The sequence below is a fragment of the Heliangelus exortis genome, chromosome 2 (assembly GCF_036169615.1).
Source record: "Heliangelus exortis chromosome 2, bHelExo1.hap1, whole genome shotgun sequence".
In the NCBI taxonomy this organism is placed as follows: domain Eukaryota; kingdom Metazoa; phylum Chordata; class Aves; order Apodiformes; family Trochilidae; genus Heliangelus; species Heliangelus exortis.
This window is the reverse complement of record NC_092423.1, coordinates 108,302,806-108,319,705: the sequence shown is the minus strand read 5'-3', so window position 1 is coordinate 108,319,705 and position 16,900 is coordinate 108,302,806. Positions and strand designations below refer to the sequence as shown.

Here is a 16,900-nt window from a genome sequence, read left to right as displayed (position 1 = left end):
AGGAGGGATTCAAAGGATAACTGGTTTGAGGAACATAACTGAGACTGGTAGCCTTTCATGTACTATGGACTCCTAAATTCTTCTGCTAGGAGGGGGTAAGAAATGGAGGAGGTGTATGCCTGGACATGAGTTTTTGAGAGTGCTCTGGAGGGGGTTGTAGATGGAGGTAAAATAACAAAACACACTTGGCACTTGGCAATAACTACCCAAAAAGATATAATCCCTTTCATCCACAAACTATTCTACTTGCAGCAACTTAATATATAACACCTAGTTTTATTTTAAGATGGTTAATACTTAAGTTACACAAGAAGTAATTCAGACTATGTCTTACACAACTGTCATTTAAAAATCCCTTACAAAGGACTGATTTTTCTCTCACATTTCTATTTCACCAACCCGTGCATACAATGGATGTGCACACGGACGATCTCCTGCCCAAGGCACTGAACATAAAATAAATAAACAAGTGACAAATATTATTTTATCTCTTTATTTTTTTCCAGAATATTTTAATATTGAAGCCCAAGTTGTTATTCTCAAGGGACGGGGAAAGGGAAAAGGAAAGGGAAAAGAGAGAAGTTATGAAGACAAATTATTTTATTTAAATTATGTTTTTGTGAATGGTCACTTCTGTAGGCAACAAAATGTTGTTTTCTTAAAAAAAATTTAAACAAACAGCACCATTAAAGAAAGCATGATCCCTGAATTCTAAACAAAACACTGTCTCGAAACAAAAAAATTGCTAAAATGCTTTGTTTCACCCAGTCACGTTCCTTGGGGTAATAAAGAGAAGCATAACAGCATTAAACTAGCAATGCGACTGAAACCAACTACACCCCCTTCTGAAGATTCAGAGAACCACTTTCCAAGCTTGTCCCATGGGAATATTTTCTTTGGTAGAGGAATGAAGGAGGGTATTTACTTCACTGAATGTGGATAGAAAAAATACCTATGCACGTTAGGGATCTCCCCAGTAAATCTGTATTTCTCATGCATGTTATGTATGACTGGATTTCACATTGCTGTTATACTGTAGGAGTTATATTGCCCTATAAAGGCAAAGAATGGCTAATGTTGAACATATGTAAACATTCAGAATACTGAAAAATATATATATAAAAAAAACCAGACACACAAAAAACCCTGTGCTGAAAACATGAATCGAATTATGTTTCCGTAAAGCAGAAAAAAATACTTTACAGCGATACAAGAGAATTATGGCAACAAAGTAAAGCACTTTTCTTTTAACATTCATGAACAGTACAAATACAACAAAGTTATTCTACGGACTAAATTATTCTTTAACTATCAAATATAGTACAAAGCGAAATATTATGTGCTATAAAAGAAGCAGCTCCTTAAATTAGACTAAAAAAATGCTTTCTTTTTTTTTTTTTCTTTTTTTTTTCTTTTTCTGTCTGTTGGTTTTACAGTGACAAAGCATGATGACCGAAGACAACAGGATTTCATAGATTCAGAAACATTTAGCTACACAGGTCCATGATAAATCCACTGAATAATTTTTGTTGCTTTCCCCCGCAGCGTTCTGCAGAGCCACGGAAGGGGAACCGCTGCGCCGCTGCCAGGAGACTGCAGAAGTCATTCAGTGTTCAGAGCAGGGCCGTTCACGTGTGTCAGCTAAAATGATCCCTTTTTGGTGACACTTCTCAGCTCATCTTGAGTGTTTGTCCTGGTACTTCACCACACCTTGGAGAAACTGCTAAACCAGAGGCTACAATAACGATTCTGAAATTGTGCGTGTGTTTTTAAGGGGAAGGGGGTGCAGCATAAGGTAATTTTACTTCAGAAATTGCATTATAAAGCACCATATGCACCAGCTTAAAAACTGTGCAAGGAATTGCAGGGCCCTGAAAAACCATCTGCACGTTCTGTAGCTTACCCTGACAACATGCACCACCCTCAAGAAGAAAGCCTATAGAACAGAGAATATACCTTTTCCTTTATGGCTCAACCTTGATTTTTGTCTTTTAAATGCCATTTCATGTACTAGACCTCAGCAGATAAATAAAACGCAAACAGGGAGCATCCAGTTCACCATTTCTTAATTATTTTTTAAAAACATTATTTCAAAGGGAATTTCTGCCTGGAAAACTATTTCAGAACAGGAACACACAAACACACACACTGCAAATGCCCTAACGTTATTTGCATATCTCACAGGTATGCAATTCAAACCATAAAAAGGGAGGAAAGAAAAAGAGTGTTTCTCCCTCACACCCAAAAGTGCTGCTCCAGGGGTAGGAATGGGGGAACAATTATGGAGATTTTAAAAAAAATAAAATAAAGAGGTAAATTTTACATGCTGGACATTGGGACACACACGTAGGTACACGCAAACATAGAGCAGTGTGTTCTTAATGCAATTATTTCACCACTTTTCAGTGCATAAACTATTACCACCCAATGGTGCCAATTGAATGGTCATTAAAAAAACACAATGACATTGGGTCTGAAACCTGGACAACTAAATAAAAAAAGAAGCAATTGAAAAATAATCTCCAAACATGATTGTGTTCTTATTGAAGACCAAGGGTCACTCTCCCCCAAGCATTTATGTGATACCAGAATGCAAGTACATTTTTCAGTCACACGAGGGTTCTGTAAGGTCCTAGATCACCACAGCTGCTTTTGAGGAATTTAATACCCTATTACAGGTATATAAACTATATCTGCAACAACTCTTTGTGACTCTTGCTAACTAATCAGTCAAATTTATTCCTGGTGCAACTCCAGTGAGTCAAGAACGAAACAAGTAGAACTGCACTATGGAAGAGTTTGGTCGGTTGTGTAATATAACATAGCACCATCCAGTCTAATACCATTTAAAATAATATTTTATCATGACCTCACACATGCAAGTTGCAATCCTGATACAAAAATTACATGAATGAGTTGCCTACCAAAGTAGTCACATTCTCACCTTTTGAACAAAATAAAAATATTTGGTGGCTGGAATTTATTTCTGTATTATGTCAGTCAATACAAGTACTTCAAGATGCAAGAACAAACAAATACTGAGTTGTGTGCTGTGGACAGGAAAACCTGAGCTAGAAATGAGGATTCCCAGCAGGCTTATATAAACATAGGTTATTACAAGTCCAAGACTGGTTGCTCTCCTTATTTTAAATAGCAGTATCCTACCTCTACCAAGTATAAATACAATGCAACACAATTCTGATACAAAGGCTCCTCAAATATGAATTTCATATGCGTTAACTGACTACACTCATGCTTATTCATGAGTATTTTCCAGTCACTGTTTTGCCAGCAGCTGGAGTAGCACTGTATGCTAATTTTCATGTGGTTACTTTTAGGTTTTTGCTTGTCTGGCTTACTTTCCTACCAGAAGACCTGAAAGTGCTGAGAAGCCATTTCTTAACTCACATCATATTAAGGAGCACTTTTGTATAGAAAAAATATATTATTGTATCAGCAACAATTTTTTTAGTGTTACTATAAATGGTCTTTGTACCACACAGTGTCAAAAATATTGATATGTTGCTAATTACAATATAAGAGAACATCAAGGTGCACCATAGAGCTTCCTATGACAGGAATGTATGTTGTAGATATTCCAGCTCACTTTTAAGACAATAAATGGCATTTATCAAGTTTGTGAAAATGGTCCAACAAGAAAGTAGATGCGGCTCCTCCATTCAGTAGATCCTCACTAATATGCACCTATGTCATGGAGACTGGTTACAGTTTATGAATAAGTATGCAAACAAGTATCATATTAAAAAAAGTAGAGCGTAAAATGTAGGATACTTTTTTATTTCCTAAATGTAGTTATATCATTCTCATTAATACTTCAGAATGCAACATTAAACGCATCACAAGATCCAAGTAGTACCACATCTCACGCATTCTCACTACACTGCTCTCCAAAAATTGTTGAAGGAAAATCAGTTTTCATGAACAGACTGCTAGGTCTTTGGATTAGTGAGGTTCTACTGTAATGGTAAATATAACATTTCTCTCTGATGCTGACAATTGGGCAGACCCAACCACATATTAGCAGATGGATGACTTGCACTGCACATTTTGTTTTCTTGAAGTGGGGGTAAAAAAACCAAGGTATTTTAATCTCCCCAGCGACTGTATGTGCTTTACCCCTTTATAATATTTTCCTTTCAGGTGAATAGGGCCCCACAATTATTGGTTTTCTTCTCTGCTGTTATGGTGGCTAGTGCATCTGGAATGCAGCTATAGTCCTAAAAGTCAATACAGTACTGACTAAATACTGAAGGTTACTTTAAAGATGCAGTATCCCTTTTAAAAATTCCTTTTTGCTTACACATTTCTGAACTTAAGGGGTCTGCCTGAATTCATTTGAGAAAATAAAAGTCAGTGTAATTCTATGAATTACTTTAAATGGCAAAACTCTGAGATGCTGAGTAACTCACATAAGAGGAAAAAAACAACCGGTAATTTAATATTCAACCAATAAGCAATTAGAATCTTGCCTTATTCATTCATCATAAGAATATCTCATTTCTAGGGCATGTAAAAGCTAAAACATCCAGAAGCTTTTACATAAGTCTGACTCTCAGACTGACAAATCAAGTGCGCAGATTAGAGAGACAAATACAAATAAAGAATATCTGAGTGGGAAACAGGAAGAGAAAACAAGTTTTTAATCCCCAGTACAGAAGTTACTTTCTGCACTCTGCTGAACCCAAGTGATTCCAGTGTTGGTCCCAGTAACCCATCACATATACAAATCTTTCTCTTAAGGAATCGACAAGAGATGATGAGTAAGATATGACTTCCACAGTCCCTGGAGGGCATGTAGGGAAGCACCTCTAACAATAATTTTTTTTTTTTGGCTAAGTGAAGTCACTATATTTAAGCCCTAGATAGTCAAGTCAATTGAAGAAAACAATTCTACCAGCAGAAAAACTGCAATCTGACTTAGCATCTATGATGGCTGACACTCTGCACCTTTTTTCTACCCCACTCAAAACAGTTGCTTCTCAGTGTTATTCATTCTGCATAGTTACTCCACTTCTTGCAGAGTTATTCTTCCACTGATTTAACCTGCAGCTTGCATCAACGATCAAAAAGTGGAGGAAAACGTGCTACACTTTGTGCAAATAAATAGAAGCTACGAATGACATGCATTAGTGCTTTTTTTTTTTTTGCTTTTTTTTTTTTTTTTTTAGCACAGCAAGAGCACTGATAGAAGGTTCAGTAACAAGGCTGCCTTTTTAAAAAAAAACTACTTCTACAGGTCTCCTCTTCTTCCCAGAAAATGGCACTCAGGCAGGAATAACTAAATTCTGAAAGCACCACGTGGGAGGGAAAAATAGAAAAAAAAAAAAAAAAAAATTAAAATAAATCGATCAACTAGTTGCAAACCATTAGTGGCCTAAACTGTTCCAATTTCTCCATTCCTTTGTCCTGCTCTCCCACGCTGATAAGGGATACTGCATCTTTCATTCAGTTCCTACCGTACAACCAGACAAGCTACACACAGTTTGGAAGGCCCTATGCAGTCATCGTGACAGAAGGCTCCGCAGCCTTTGCAGACGATCATGGCTTTCAGCCTGCAAGAGCATTTCAGTTCCAGTTCATCAGCATTGCTACTGTCAGCAAATTTCTGAACCGGGATCTGCGCGTTCTGGTTAGACAGGCCCGTGGCAGTGTTTGAGCCACTTCCTAAAATCCCAATCGATTTCTCAATCGCAGACGCTGCCCTTTTGAAGCTTGTGCTACCAAAGTGTATTGTTGGGTAATTACCACAGAGCTGCTGCTGCTGCTGCTGCTGCTGCTGTGGGTGCTGCGTCTGTATTTTCTGAGCAGCAAGTTGGGTAAAAGGCTTCTGTGGCTCAGAGAGTATATAGGAAGAGAAATCTGCATTTTTAAACGCAAACGCTTTCAACTGTTCTTTCACTTCGTTCTGATCATAGGAAGCTTGCTTCATGCCCAGTTCGCAGCTGCTGCTTAAACCTTCCTCAAAAGAAATAGGTTCAGATTTTATATTGCTACAGATGCTTGCTGGCTGAGGCCAACTAAGTCTTTTAGTGGTTTCCATAGTAACTGTCGGTTGTTTTTGATCAGAGGGGACCTCGGCATTTGGGTGAGGAGGGGGAGGAGGCGGCAAGGGCGGAGGGGGAGGAGGGGGATGCACTAATGTTTTACTCTGCAGAGTTTGAGAGGCACTGGCAATGTCATCACCTTCCTTAATTTGAATATTAGGGGAAAACACACTTCCTAGCCTCAGCTGGTGAGCTGCTGTAGAAATATTCACATCTCCCAAGCCCTTGTGTTCCAGGTGTCTGCTAAAAGCAAATGAGTTGCAGCCAGGTGGGCCTTTTGAAGTAGTTTGCAACAAAGCTGCCGTAGGAATGGGGCCTCTTGCAGCCATGGACATTTGGTAAAAATGCTGTCTATGTGAGGTACTAGCTTCTCCATGAAAGCTGCCATTTTTATCAATGTGAAATAAGCTCTGCTGGAAACTGCATGAAGGCAACGGCCTCTTCTGCTGCTTGATCTCAGGGCTGTGAGCAATTCGGCTCTGAATGGCATGTTTGTTCAGCCACTCCTGCTTAAATGGCTGACCATGCCCTAGCTGATTCATGCTGGAACTAATTACACAAGGAGCCACTTTAACATCTGTGTCCATTGACACCTTCCCAGGCTCGCTTTTAATTTGAGCATGTTCCCCTACAGTCCTGGCCATCCTCTTTTTTGGATGGTTTTCACGCTTTCTGATTTGTAGTGGGGCTATGCTGCCTGTTGTAAATCCTTTACCATCTGGATTAGGAGAGTTGGAAGGATGGTCAACAATATTTCTCTCGGACACTGCTGTTTTACATACTGAGGTAGTTTGCAAAGGCAAGGGAAGCCTGTTAATTTCTAGTTTGGCTCCTGATCTGGGCTGCGGCAGCACTTTCTCTAAAGGCAGATTGCCTTGCAGTAGCTGTGTCACTAAAGGGTTGTTGGCCTCCACTGACGACAATCGACAGCTAGAGCTGCCGGCACTGGTAACTCTCTTTAGGGTTTCTGTTGTCAGGGACAGGGAGTCTTCCATGGAGTCTGCAATGGATGCCTTGGAGGTCTGCGGTGGCTGTGCACTTGTGGCTAGTTCTACAGGCTGGGCAGCCATTTCAGGTCCTGTGAAATCCTCGGTGTCCATCCTGAAGCACTTGTCAGACTCATTAGTTTCCGATTTAACAGGAACGGCAATGCTCGGTAGAAGACTCCTGGATTGCAGCTCTGACATTTGTGGGTAACTGGAAGGTTCGGTTTTGACATTTTTTAAGCAGTTTTGCTCTGCGTATTCCTTATGCTTACCAGAGTTAAGATGGCTGACCACTGGCTGGTCTGTACTCATAGCCTCTTCATCATGCCAACAAATTCTACTGCTAGTGCTATACTGATTGGCACAGGCAGCATCTGCTTCATTTTTAAATGCTGAAGGACCTCTTAGTTGCTCAGCAAAACCTTGGCTGGGAGTAACCACCTCAATTAATTTATCTTGAGGAGCAAGAGGCACTTCTCGAAGACTTGAACAACCTGCCTGCAAGTTCTTGCTGTCTTGCTTTGCTGCAATGGTGATAAAGCTGGAACTGTGATCGAGGCTTTCATTAGAGACCGCTTCAGGCCTGCTTATGACAGACACCTGAGGACAAGCTATACTTTGTAAGGCAGCTTCTGTCCTTACAGGTCTGCTCTGCAGGTCAATGCTGTTCTCTGCATTTTCAATGGAAGCAGAAAGGGACAGGCTGGAATTCAGATTTGTAGTATGGTCAACAATGACTTTGCAAGGTATAGACCTATTCATGGCAGTTTGTGCAAAGCTCACTGGCTGAGGTTTAGCCGAGTGATCCATTCTGTTTCGTGCTCCAGAGCTTTTGTCTAGGAGATCAGCATTTAATTTAGTAGCATTATCGTAAGAGCTTATTGTCACCATGTTACCAGTAAACATTGAAACCGGGGGCCTTGCAACAGAATCTGCTACTGCAAGGGCCTCACTGCAACTTAAAGCTGACCTAACAGTAGTGTGAACGGAGACAGTGCTTTGCTCCTTACACCCAGTTATGGCTATCTTATCAGAAGAAAATCTGTTGGTAGTCCCCACTGGGGGAATCAGTACAGAACTACCAGAGAGATGATTTGGCAAGTTATTTGCAAGAGATGAAGCTGGCACAGTGGCATAATGACTGGAGACTGTGTTATTCACACTGCTACTTGGTATTGGCAACCTTTTGTCATCCATGGCATTTGGTAAGACCGTACTGTCTATGGAGACTGGTACGTTACTGTTATCAATACATTTTGGTCCAACAGTTATGCATGGAGTATCAGCCCCTTGGATGGTTTTCAGCATATTTATATTACAAGCTGAAACTGCTGTGTTTGAACTGTCAACAGACATTAAGACAGAAGATTTATCAACAGAACTTGCAAAAGAAAGTTCTTTAATCGCTCCAGACATAGCAGTGCTGCAAACAGACACAGAGACTGAACTTTTATTATAAAGCACTGGCACACTGTTATTTTCAGTAGAGGTAGATGAAATAATTTTCTCACACAATTGTGGCATAGGTATATTCTCATCAGAACTGTGCACAGATATCTCAGTAGCAGTTTCTGGTAATGTAGCTGTGCTAAGTGACTGCTGCAATAAAGCTGTAGTCTCACGGTGATGAGCAGGCTTGTTGCTAGGGGACCTGCAGTTGGGATTAACTATTATGACACCGGTAGAACCTTCTATCTTTGTGTCAGTAGAACCTGGTATCTCCAGAGATGAGGTACTTTCCTTTGAGCTGAACTGTGACTTTGATTCTTTATTGGTCTGGAGTAAGTGAGCTCTGGCTTGATGCTTTGCAAATAGCTTGGCCTTTGTTTGCTCCTTGATGTGTGCCAGTGTTCTTGTCTTCCCACCTTCACATGGGGTCCCCATTGCTCCAGAGACGATGCTCGCAGCTGCTGCCACGGCTGCTGCAGCTGCAGCTTCTCTTTGGGCTCTTGCTTGCTGAGCTCTTGCTTTGATATCTGCAAGTGTTCTGGCCCCAGTGTTTCTCCCACTGCTGACCGATGTACTTGGGGAAACCCGAGGTTCTGGTTTAGAAACAGGTTGGCTCTTGATGATAAATGGCGGTCCAATTTTTGAAAGCTGAATCTAAAGGAGGGAAAAAAAGACAATGATTTTGATGAGATCATGGACTTGCTAAAACCACCTGCTGTCTCTTAAAGGGTCAGAGAAAGGTAACAAAGGGAATTACTGTTCAGTGCAGCTGGACAGAAAAATGCTTCAAAATAATGATAATACACTTCAGTATTTTATCATCCTCCATCATAAATAACTGACACCTATATTACCCTACTCACATCGATCCCTCTGACAGGAAGAAAGATTGGACTAGGTGACAACATGATGCTTATCTGATACAATTTGTCACATCTTTTTTTATATGAACTGTATCTTAACTGAGAAGATCAACAAGCCTAGTAAAGTAATACTGGAAAAGAGCCTGCGACTAAGCACTTGCTGCAAATGTGTGAAAAAATAACAATCATGTAGTGCTTTGCTCCTTGGTCTCCAATGACTAGGACATTAGGAACAGCCTGTCTTTCATTTATATACCAGACAACAAATATTGCCTTTAGATAGGAAGTAGCTGTGTCTCCACTGAGCCTGTTTTTCATGTTACACCACAAAACGCTTCAGAGCAGTGGTATAAAAGAAGTGAATTGCCAACGGATACTCCTTTCCCTTCACCACTTGAGATTTTAAGAGACTTGCTTTAGTACATCCCTGGGATATGTCCTACACTATACACTGCATTTCAAAAATGAAATCCTCAAACCTACAAACATTAAAAATACAAACATTAAAGTTTTAAATACCTAAAACTTTAAGCAAAATTATAACCTGTCAACACTTCATAACTCACACACTCAAAGCAAAGGGTGGCAAAAATCACTTAAAGAAAAATTATATATGTTTACCACCTGTCCACAGTAATAGGACTTTGTGGTTAATGCTGTGACTTCTCTGAAAGAACAAGGGATAAAATGAGGAAGTATTTGTAGAAAAAAGTAGTCATAAGGCATGATGGGAATTGAGATCCATATAGCAGATCGATTTAATAGAACTGGGTTCTTTTTCCACTTGTAATCATCAAGGACAGGGGTTTGCTGGTGAGATAACCCAAGAGCAAAATATTTCTTTCACAAAAAAATATACTAGAACTGATTGTCCAAAATTAACTTTTGAACTGCATGCCATTTTGTCTGTATTCCCATTTACTGCCTGGAGGCTTCTTAGTTTCTATAAGAGATCAGTGGAAATCAATATAAAGATTGTATTTTAATACATAACCATTTATATCACCATAAAACTCTATGCTGGTCTGGAGAGCTGGAATACTTCACTTTCCTGGCAGTTAAATTTTTGGCTTATAAATAAAAAATCATATACACTAATACTAATACTGTGAGGCTTTAACATTTACTTGAAAGTATTTTAAGGAATATCACAAACTCACAATTACTTTAAAACATTTTGCTTTCTGTATCAGTAGCACATTTTTTCACTATCCCCTTTGCATCAACAGAACTACTAAAGCTCTGAGTGCTTTATTATTTTTATTGCTATAGCCATGAGCCTTTTTTATTCCTTGGTAATCTATTTTCCTTTGTGCTTGGAGAGTGATTAGAATTTATTTGGCTAGCTAGAGACCTTCCAAATATGAAAGAATACCACTAAACTCAAAACAGGCTAATTTCCAATTGCATCACTGCTCATAAAAATAATTAGTTGAAATATGCTGCTGCACTAGTGATTAAAACAGTCTATTTGCCCTCCTGGCCATATTAACAATGTTCAGTGATTGCAGCAGTTAAAAATAAATGCAGAAAAGGGCATTTCTGAATAGTCAGGAACTAGCATTGCAAAGTAAATGGCTTAAGGTCAGCAAATTGAATCTAAAACTTGTCTCATGTCATCATGTACAAAATTAAAAGGGTCAAAACTCTGAGTCTATATTTATCTAAATCTATAGACCTCTCTGTTAGAAGAAAAGAAAACATTTTCAACCGGAATTAACTTTCTTACATAGCAGAATGATACACACAAAAGTGTTTGGTTAGTTGGTGTATCTTTTTTACCTTTTGCTTTGCCATTAACAAAGATATCTATACATATATCAATTAGATACGTCCCTCTGGTAGCCAGGTTTTTCTTTCCAATTATTTCTACAAAGAACTCTTTAGCCTACCCCAAGCCCTGGGCTTACAGTGGGATCTTCCAGCTACTCTGACTACACATACTCTTCCTGGATTAAGGCTCTGGTTGTTTTTCTTAGCATTGGATATGGTAAAATTTACTATTCATGTGTGCTAGAGAAGTCACCCATAGGAGAATGAGCAAATAATATGCATGGACAATTAGAAAAATACTTAGTACTGTGTAAATGATGGGGAAGCTCTTGAAATATATTACGGCATAGATCTTGGACAACCTTCCCTCACAAAAAAGCAATTTTGTAGTTAAGACATGGAGTGAACCACTATAGGTATATTTTTACCAGAAATAACTGGGCGTGGTAGGAATGTAATAGGAAAGTGAAACTTTCAGTGGAAATACCGCTCACATCTTCACAAAAAGCACACCAATGACTACATGCTGTCAGCAGGAGGGAGATAATAAACTTTCAGGTTTCAAGTCAGCCTGTTTATTCATTACTGTACCTTAAGGGGTGGAACTCGGGGTTCTTCTCTGGGTGGCTGATCTTTCTCAGATGGACTTGATGAGGAAGCACTACGGTTAGGCTGATCATCATCTATTCTAGCTCTCTTCTCTTTGCAGATTCCAAAACTGTGCTGTTCTGCTGTTTTCCTCTTTGGAATCTCTGGGTCTCTACTTTCATTCCTCATTTCAGGTGATTTTGTGGGTTCTAATGACTTGGAAGAATGTGAAGTCTCCAGGCGGCTTTGGGTGCTGCCTGTTAGTTTGTGAGATTTACTTCTGCCCCCTTCAGGGAATGCAGCTTTCTCTAGAGATGAGGTATATAGTTTATCATGCAGCTTTGATGGAAGCATTTCAATATTTTTACCAACTGATCCTTCTGATAAGACAGCTACCTCTGATGGCAAGAGTGCACCTTTCTTGTCACCTCTTTGCTGAACACTGTGGTTTTTAATTTTGATCATCTCTGGAGGAGAATGTTCTGGAATGGATGCAATGTAGGGTTTCTCAATTTCAGAATGTGATTTACACGGTTGATGACTGAGGTTTTTGCTCTGGGGCTCTTCCAATACTGAAGGATCAGGTATAATTGCTAGTGGACCAACTTTCATATTTTCAGGGGCACTCTGAAGATGCTTTGGCTGAACAACAAGATTCTCTTCTTGAACCACTTTAGGAATGGTAGAACTTTCCTCCTTCAGTGTGGGAAGGGAGTCTTCCAACAAACATGGTGATTTTCTTTGTTGCAGAATTATTCTTTCATTGCTTGGCGAATTAGAAACTGGAGATGTCTCTGATGGAAGAGGCAAACTATTTGCCACAGATGTTTCAGAAGTTAGAAGAACAGAAGATACTGAAGATGTTTCTGATGCTAAAGGAAAATCAGACATTGGAGAAGTTTCTGATGTTAAAGGTAAATTAGAAGCTGGTGATGCCTCTGATGTTAAAGGTAAATTTGACATCAGAGATGCTTCTGAGGCTACAGGTGAGGTGGACATTGGGGAGATTTCTGACATTAAAAGTGTGTTCAAGTTTTCATCACTGGCCTTTTGCTGATTATCACCTTCAATGTTTTCAGTACTTGACACTTCAGATGAGCAAGCTGTTTCAAGAGATGCTGGAGTACAGGGTTCCTCAGAAGTCGACTGAGTGTCTCCTCCAGGAGAGGCAATACAAACACACGGTCCTTCTGGACTTCCAGAGGAAAAGGAAGTTTCAGAAATACAAGCATTCTCAGACAGTTGTTCCTCAGGGTCACTTTGAAGCTCCATATCCACTGTAATGCCTCCACCAGTGAACAGGGGGCCTTGCAGAGCAGCATTTTGCATTTCTGATGCAATTAACTCCTTTGCAGACTCCAAATCCTTCTCTGCTGTATCACTGACAGAGTTTGTGGATGAAGCTGATCGTGCTGGTGATATGCAATCCTCCAGCTGATCTATCACAACTGACATCTCCTCCTGAGGGCATTCTGACTTCAACTCCACTTTAATTTCAATGTGAGATACTGTATCAGTTACATCATTCATCACGACACAGGACTCAGTGCTGTCTACAAGCTGTACTGACTCTGTTTCTTCATTTGTGCCAGTTGGACTTACTGACTCCTCAGAAAACTCATGTTCTGTTTTATGGTTCTCCTCTTGGCATTCACAAATACTTGTCTCAACCTCTTCAGCAACCTCCTCCTGAATGACTGATTCTTCAGGTATCAATATATCCTCTGAGTCTGCTGACGGATCCTTGACAGGAACCTGTTCCATACTACAAAGAGATGGACAATAATCTCTCTCTGGTACAGGTGGAATTTTAGCACCTTTCTCCTCTTGGTCCTCAAAGGTTGCTTTCTTAGAAGGACCAGGAGGGCCAGAAGATCCACACAAAGAATTGCTTTCATCTTCATCATTATTCTGCCCTGCAGTGAGTTTCATTGATTCCCCTCTTGACATTCCCAATCTAAATAAAAACACACAAATTAAAAAGGTTTTTTCACCACAGGGATGATAAAGGATGTCTTTCTTTTACTTGCAAAAAGTAAAAGACGAAAACAGTGGTTTAGTTAAGTTGTGGCTACCTAATTTATATATGGTTTTACACATTTTGGAAACCCAACTACCCAATTTTTCTTACCACTGTTAAAAAACTTAACTATTTAAAAAATAAATAATCTATTATTCATTTTTTAACTACTTGGAACTTTAATAAAACATAAAGCAAATTACATAGATTCACTGTGAGTCATACTTTGTTTTGATTTCTGTGACTATTTGGTTGGTTGCTTTTTTTTATATACCAGCACAGCACTGTGATGCTAATACAATGTACACTGCAGAAGATATGCACAACTTCTTCTGTCAGTGGTGTTTCTAAAGGAAAACCCTCTTTTCCCTCTTATACCTGCATTTATGGTCAAGTCAGCCAGACATCTGTCTTAAATGCTGCACATTAAAGAAAAACCTGCACCTAAAACTTACAAGGCAAAGCATGTGTTTCAGTTTTGTAATTTGACAGTCTTTTCAAATTTATGATGAAAATCAAAATAACTCTACTTCAGCCTCCCTTTAAAACTCAAGCCAATTACAGAGACCTCAGTTGACAGGTTGTGTGGTTTGGCTCCATTCTTTCAGCAAAGGAAATACTTAATTTAAGATAAAAACTAGTTCTAAGTAAACAGATCTGTCCATATACTATCAAAATTCAATTTCACTACAAATAAAAAATGTCTAATGTTCTTATGGAGCTAAAAAGACAAACATTTCTAATCTATGCAGGGATTAATTACAAAGGAACCATTCCTATGTATACTTTTCTTCTGAAGATTTTATTTTTGGTACTGAAATTATTAGCTTAAACAAGTTTTATTACATTCAGAGAATTAAAAAACACTCACAACAAAAAAACCCTCAAGGGCTGGAAAAAAAAAGGTTATTTTAGTAAATATGTGTGCTTTGACATCCTCATTTACTTTTTAGGACAGTGCCAATACAGGTGTTCAGCATCTCTAGTATGATTTTCCAACCAGACTTTGTGCCTCAGCAATTCCATCGTTATAGAAAATACACAATAGCTGTATTGGACACCTTAAAAGATATTTTATGGTTTTAAGGATCTTCATTTGATCTTTGTTCTCATTTTAACAAAAAACCACAGAATAATAAAGAAACAAGCAAGTATAAAAGATACTCAGAAATTATGTAAACAAGGTAAATTGTCCATGGGCAGCCAAAGGATACAAAGATTATAAAGGCCAGTGTATATTGAAGGATAGTACAGACATGTAAAAACCCTCAAATCTGTGGTTGCACATTTTAAAAATCCTGAACAGATGCATTACAATGATAGGTGTAAATACAAAAAAAAAAAAAAATAACCCAGCCTAGAACTGGTACCCTAGAAAGCACTCTCAGGGTAATTATTAGTCCCTCACTACAGGTCACTCAATGTGTACATCTCCCCATGACACCGATATACTGAATAAGGACTGTCTAGAGAGTAATTTAGAACAGCAAATTTACATCTCCTGCATTTAATGTATTTCAGAAGATGCATCTGTCTTCTATATAGACTATAGGTTTCTCTGTAGTCTAAGCTTAGGTTGTAATTTTAGTTTATCTAGGCTTGGGTAACTTTCTCCCCCTAAAATTCCTTGTCTGAATGCTGTCCCTGCCCATGCAAGGAGGTTGGAACTAGATGACTTTAAAGGTCCCTTGCAACCCAAACCATCATATAATTTTATGAAATGAGCAAAAGTTATTTCAATAAAGGAATGAAGGACAAGATAAAACACGGATGCAAATATCACAAGGACACAACACAAATCCAAGCTTTCTAGCAACATATATTGAAGATGAAGAAGTGTAAGAAAAAGAAGATAATGCAATATTAAGACAGCAGAGCACGTACTGAATCTTAATAGTGTCTTTGCTTTATTAGAAATACTACTGTCTTGAAGAAGATACTACAGTGAAGAAAAAGGCTTTCAAAAGGAGAAAGATTAAGAGCAGCATGTATAAGGTAATCTCAGATAGCAAGATGAAAAACTGGTCTGCCTTCTTCCTTAGAGACACCCAAAGTTTGCAAAACAGCACAAAAAAGCGAGCACAGCAGTAAACGGCCATAGGTGAAAGCACTAAGGACAGGATTCAAAAGTAAGTGCAGTCATCAAATAAAGAGAAAAAAACCAGATACTCAATGATGTATGGATACTGACTGTAGTATCAGGGAAAATGTTAAAAAAAATTAGGAAAAAAGTATTAAATCAACAATTAAATTTAGAGGAGGTCTGTCCAAAATTAAAGCTTTGACGTAGTGAGCTAGCAGTGCTGTTCTGACATGTAACTCTCAAGAGTGGGAAAAGAAATATATTGAGACAATATACTACAATTCCTTGCAATCCTGGGGCAACAAGCCAGAAGAACATGGATTTCTGGCAACATGCATCAGCTGATCCTAGATAAATGAGTACAGAACGAAGTTGTTTTTGGTTTGTTTTTTTTTTTTAAGAAAGTCAGAGAGAAAAAATGAACAACCCTGAGGAAGTGGAAAGAGAACATAAATGGATGGAAGTAAACTACAACTGACAGTCCCATGATAAACACCCTGTGTACAGATAAGAGACAACACAGGAAAAATAATGTGTAGAGCCAACATGGAAGAAGCACTCTAAAGCCTTTGAATGAACTGTGGAGTGTGTAAAGATGTCTACAAAGACTCTGCACCTATTAATGGTCCTTCTCTGTATGTTGAAACTTGAATTTACTTATGGAGTATTAAAAGATCAAAGTCAGAGAACAATACCATTGGCTGTAAAGTGAGCATGTTAGGCTGCAAGAGAGATCCATTTTGTAGACAGTGCATGGGAGAAACAGCTCAGGAAACTTTAAAAAATAAAGTAAATAATGAGAAAAAGTACTTCAGTCTGGCCAAGGAGCAAGAAATAGAATCTGCCAACTTAACAGCCAGGAAGAAGAATTCAAGTGAAACAACAGAAGATGGAGAAAAGGCAGGGGGGACCAGATTCAATACTGCAGTAAAAAATGGAAATTATGTGCAACATGACATTTTGCATAACAATGTTGATGTCAGGAACCTATCAGCCCAAATGACACGTATCACTGCAGACTGAGTAATTATCTGCCAACCATTATAGTGTCCAGTATTCAGCTAGCACAGCAG

At 38.8% G+C, this 16,900-nt stretch overlaps 1 protein-coding gene across 5 annotated transcripts in view; it reads right to left on the bottom strand.

Annotated features, from left to right (window-relative positions):
• Positions 1-477: 477 nt before the first annotated feature.
• Positions 478-16,900, bottom strand: part of ASXL3 (ASXL transcriptional regulator 3) — a 129,524-nt gene continuing 113,101 nt past the window's right edge. For all 5 annotated transcript variants that reach the window (XM_071737451.1, XM_071737447.1, XM_071737449.1 and 2 more), the window contains 2 exons: positions 11,728-13,681; positions 478-9,154 (listed from right to left, as the gene is read on the bottom strand). In XM_071737451.1, coding sequence (XP_071593552.1) covers positions 5,474-9,154; positions 11,728-13,681 — 5,635 coding nt within the window. In that variant the 3' untranslated portion in view covers positions 478-5,473. The remainder of the gene's footprint in view (positions 9,155-11,727; positions 13,682-16,900) is intronic.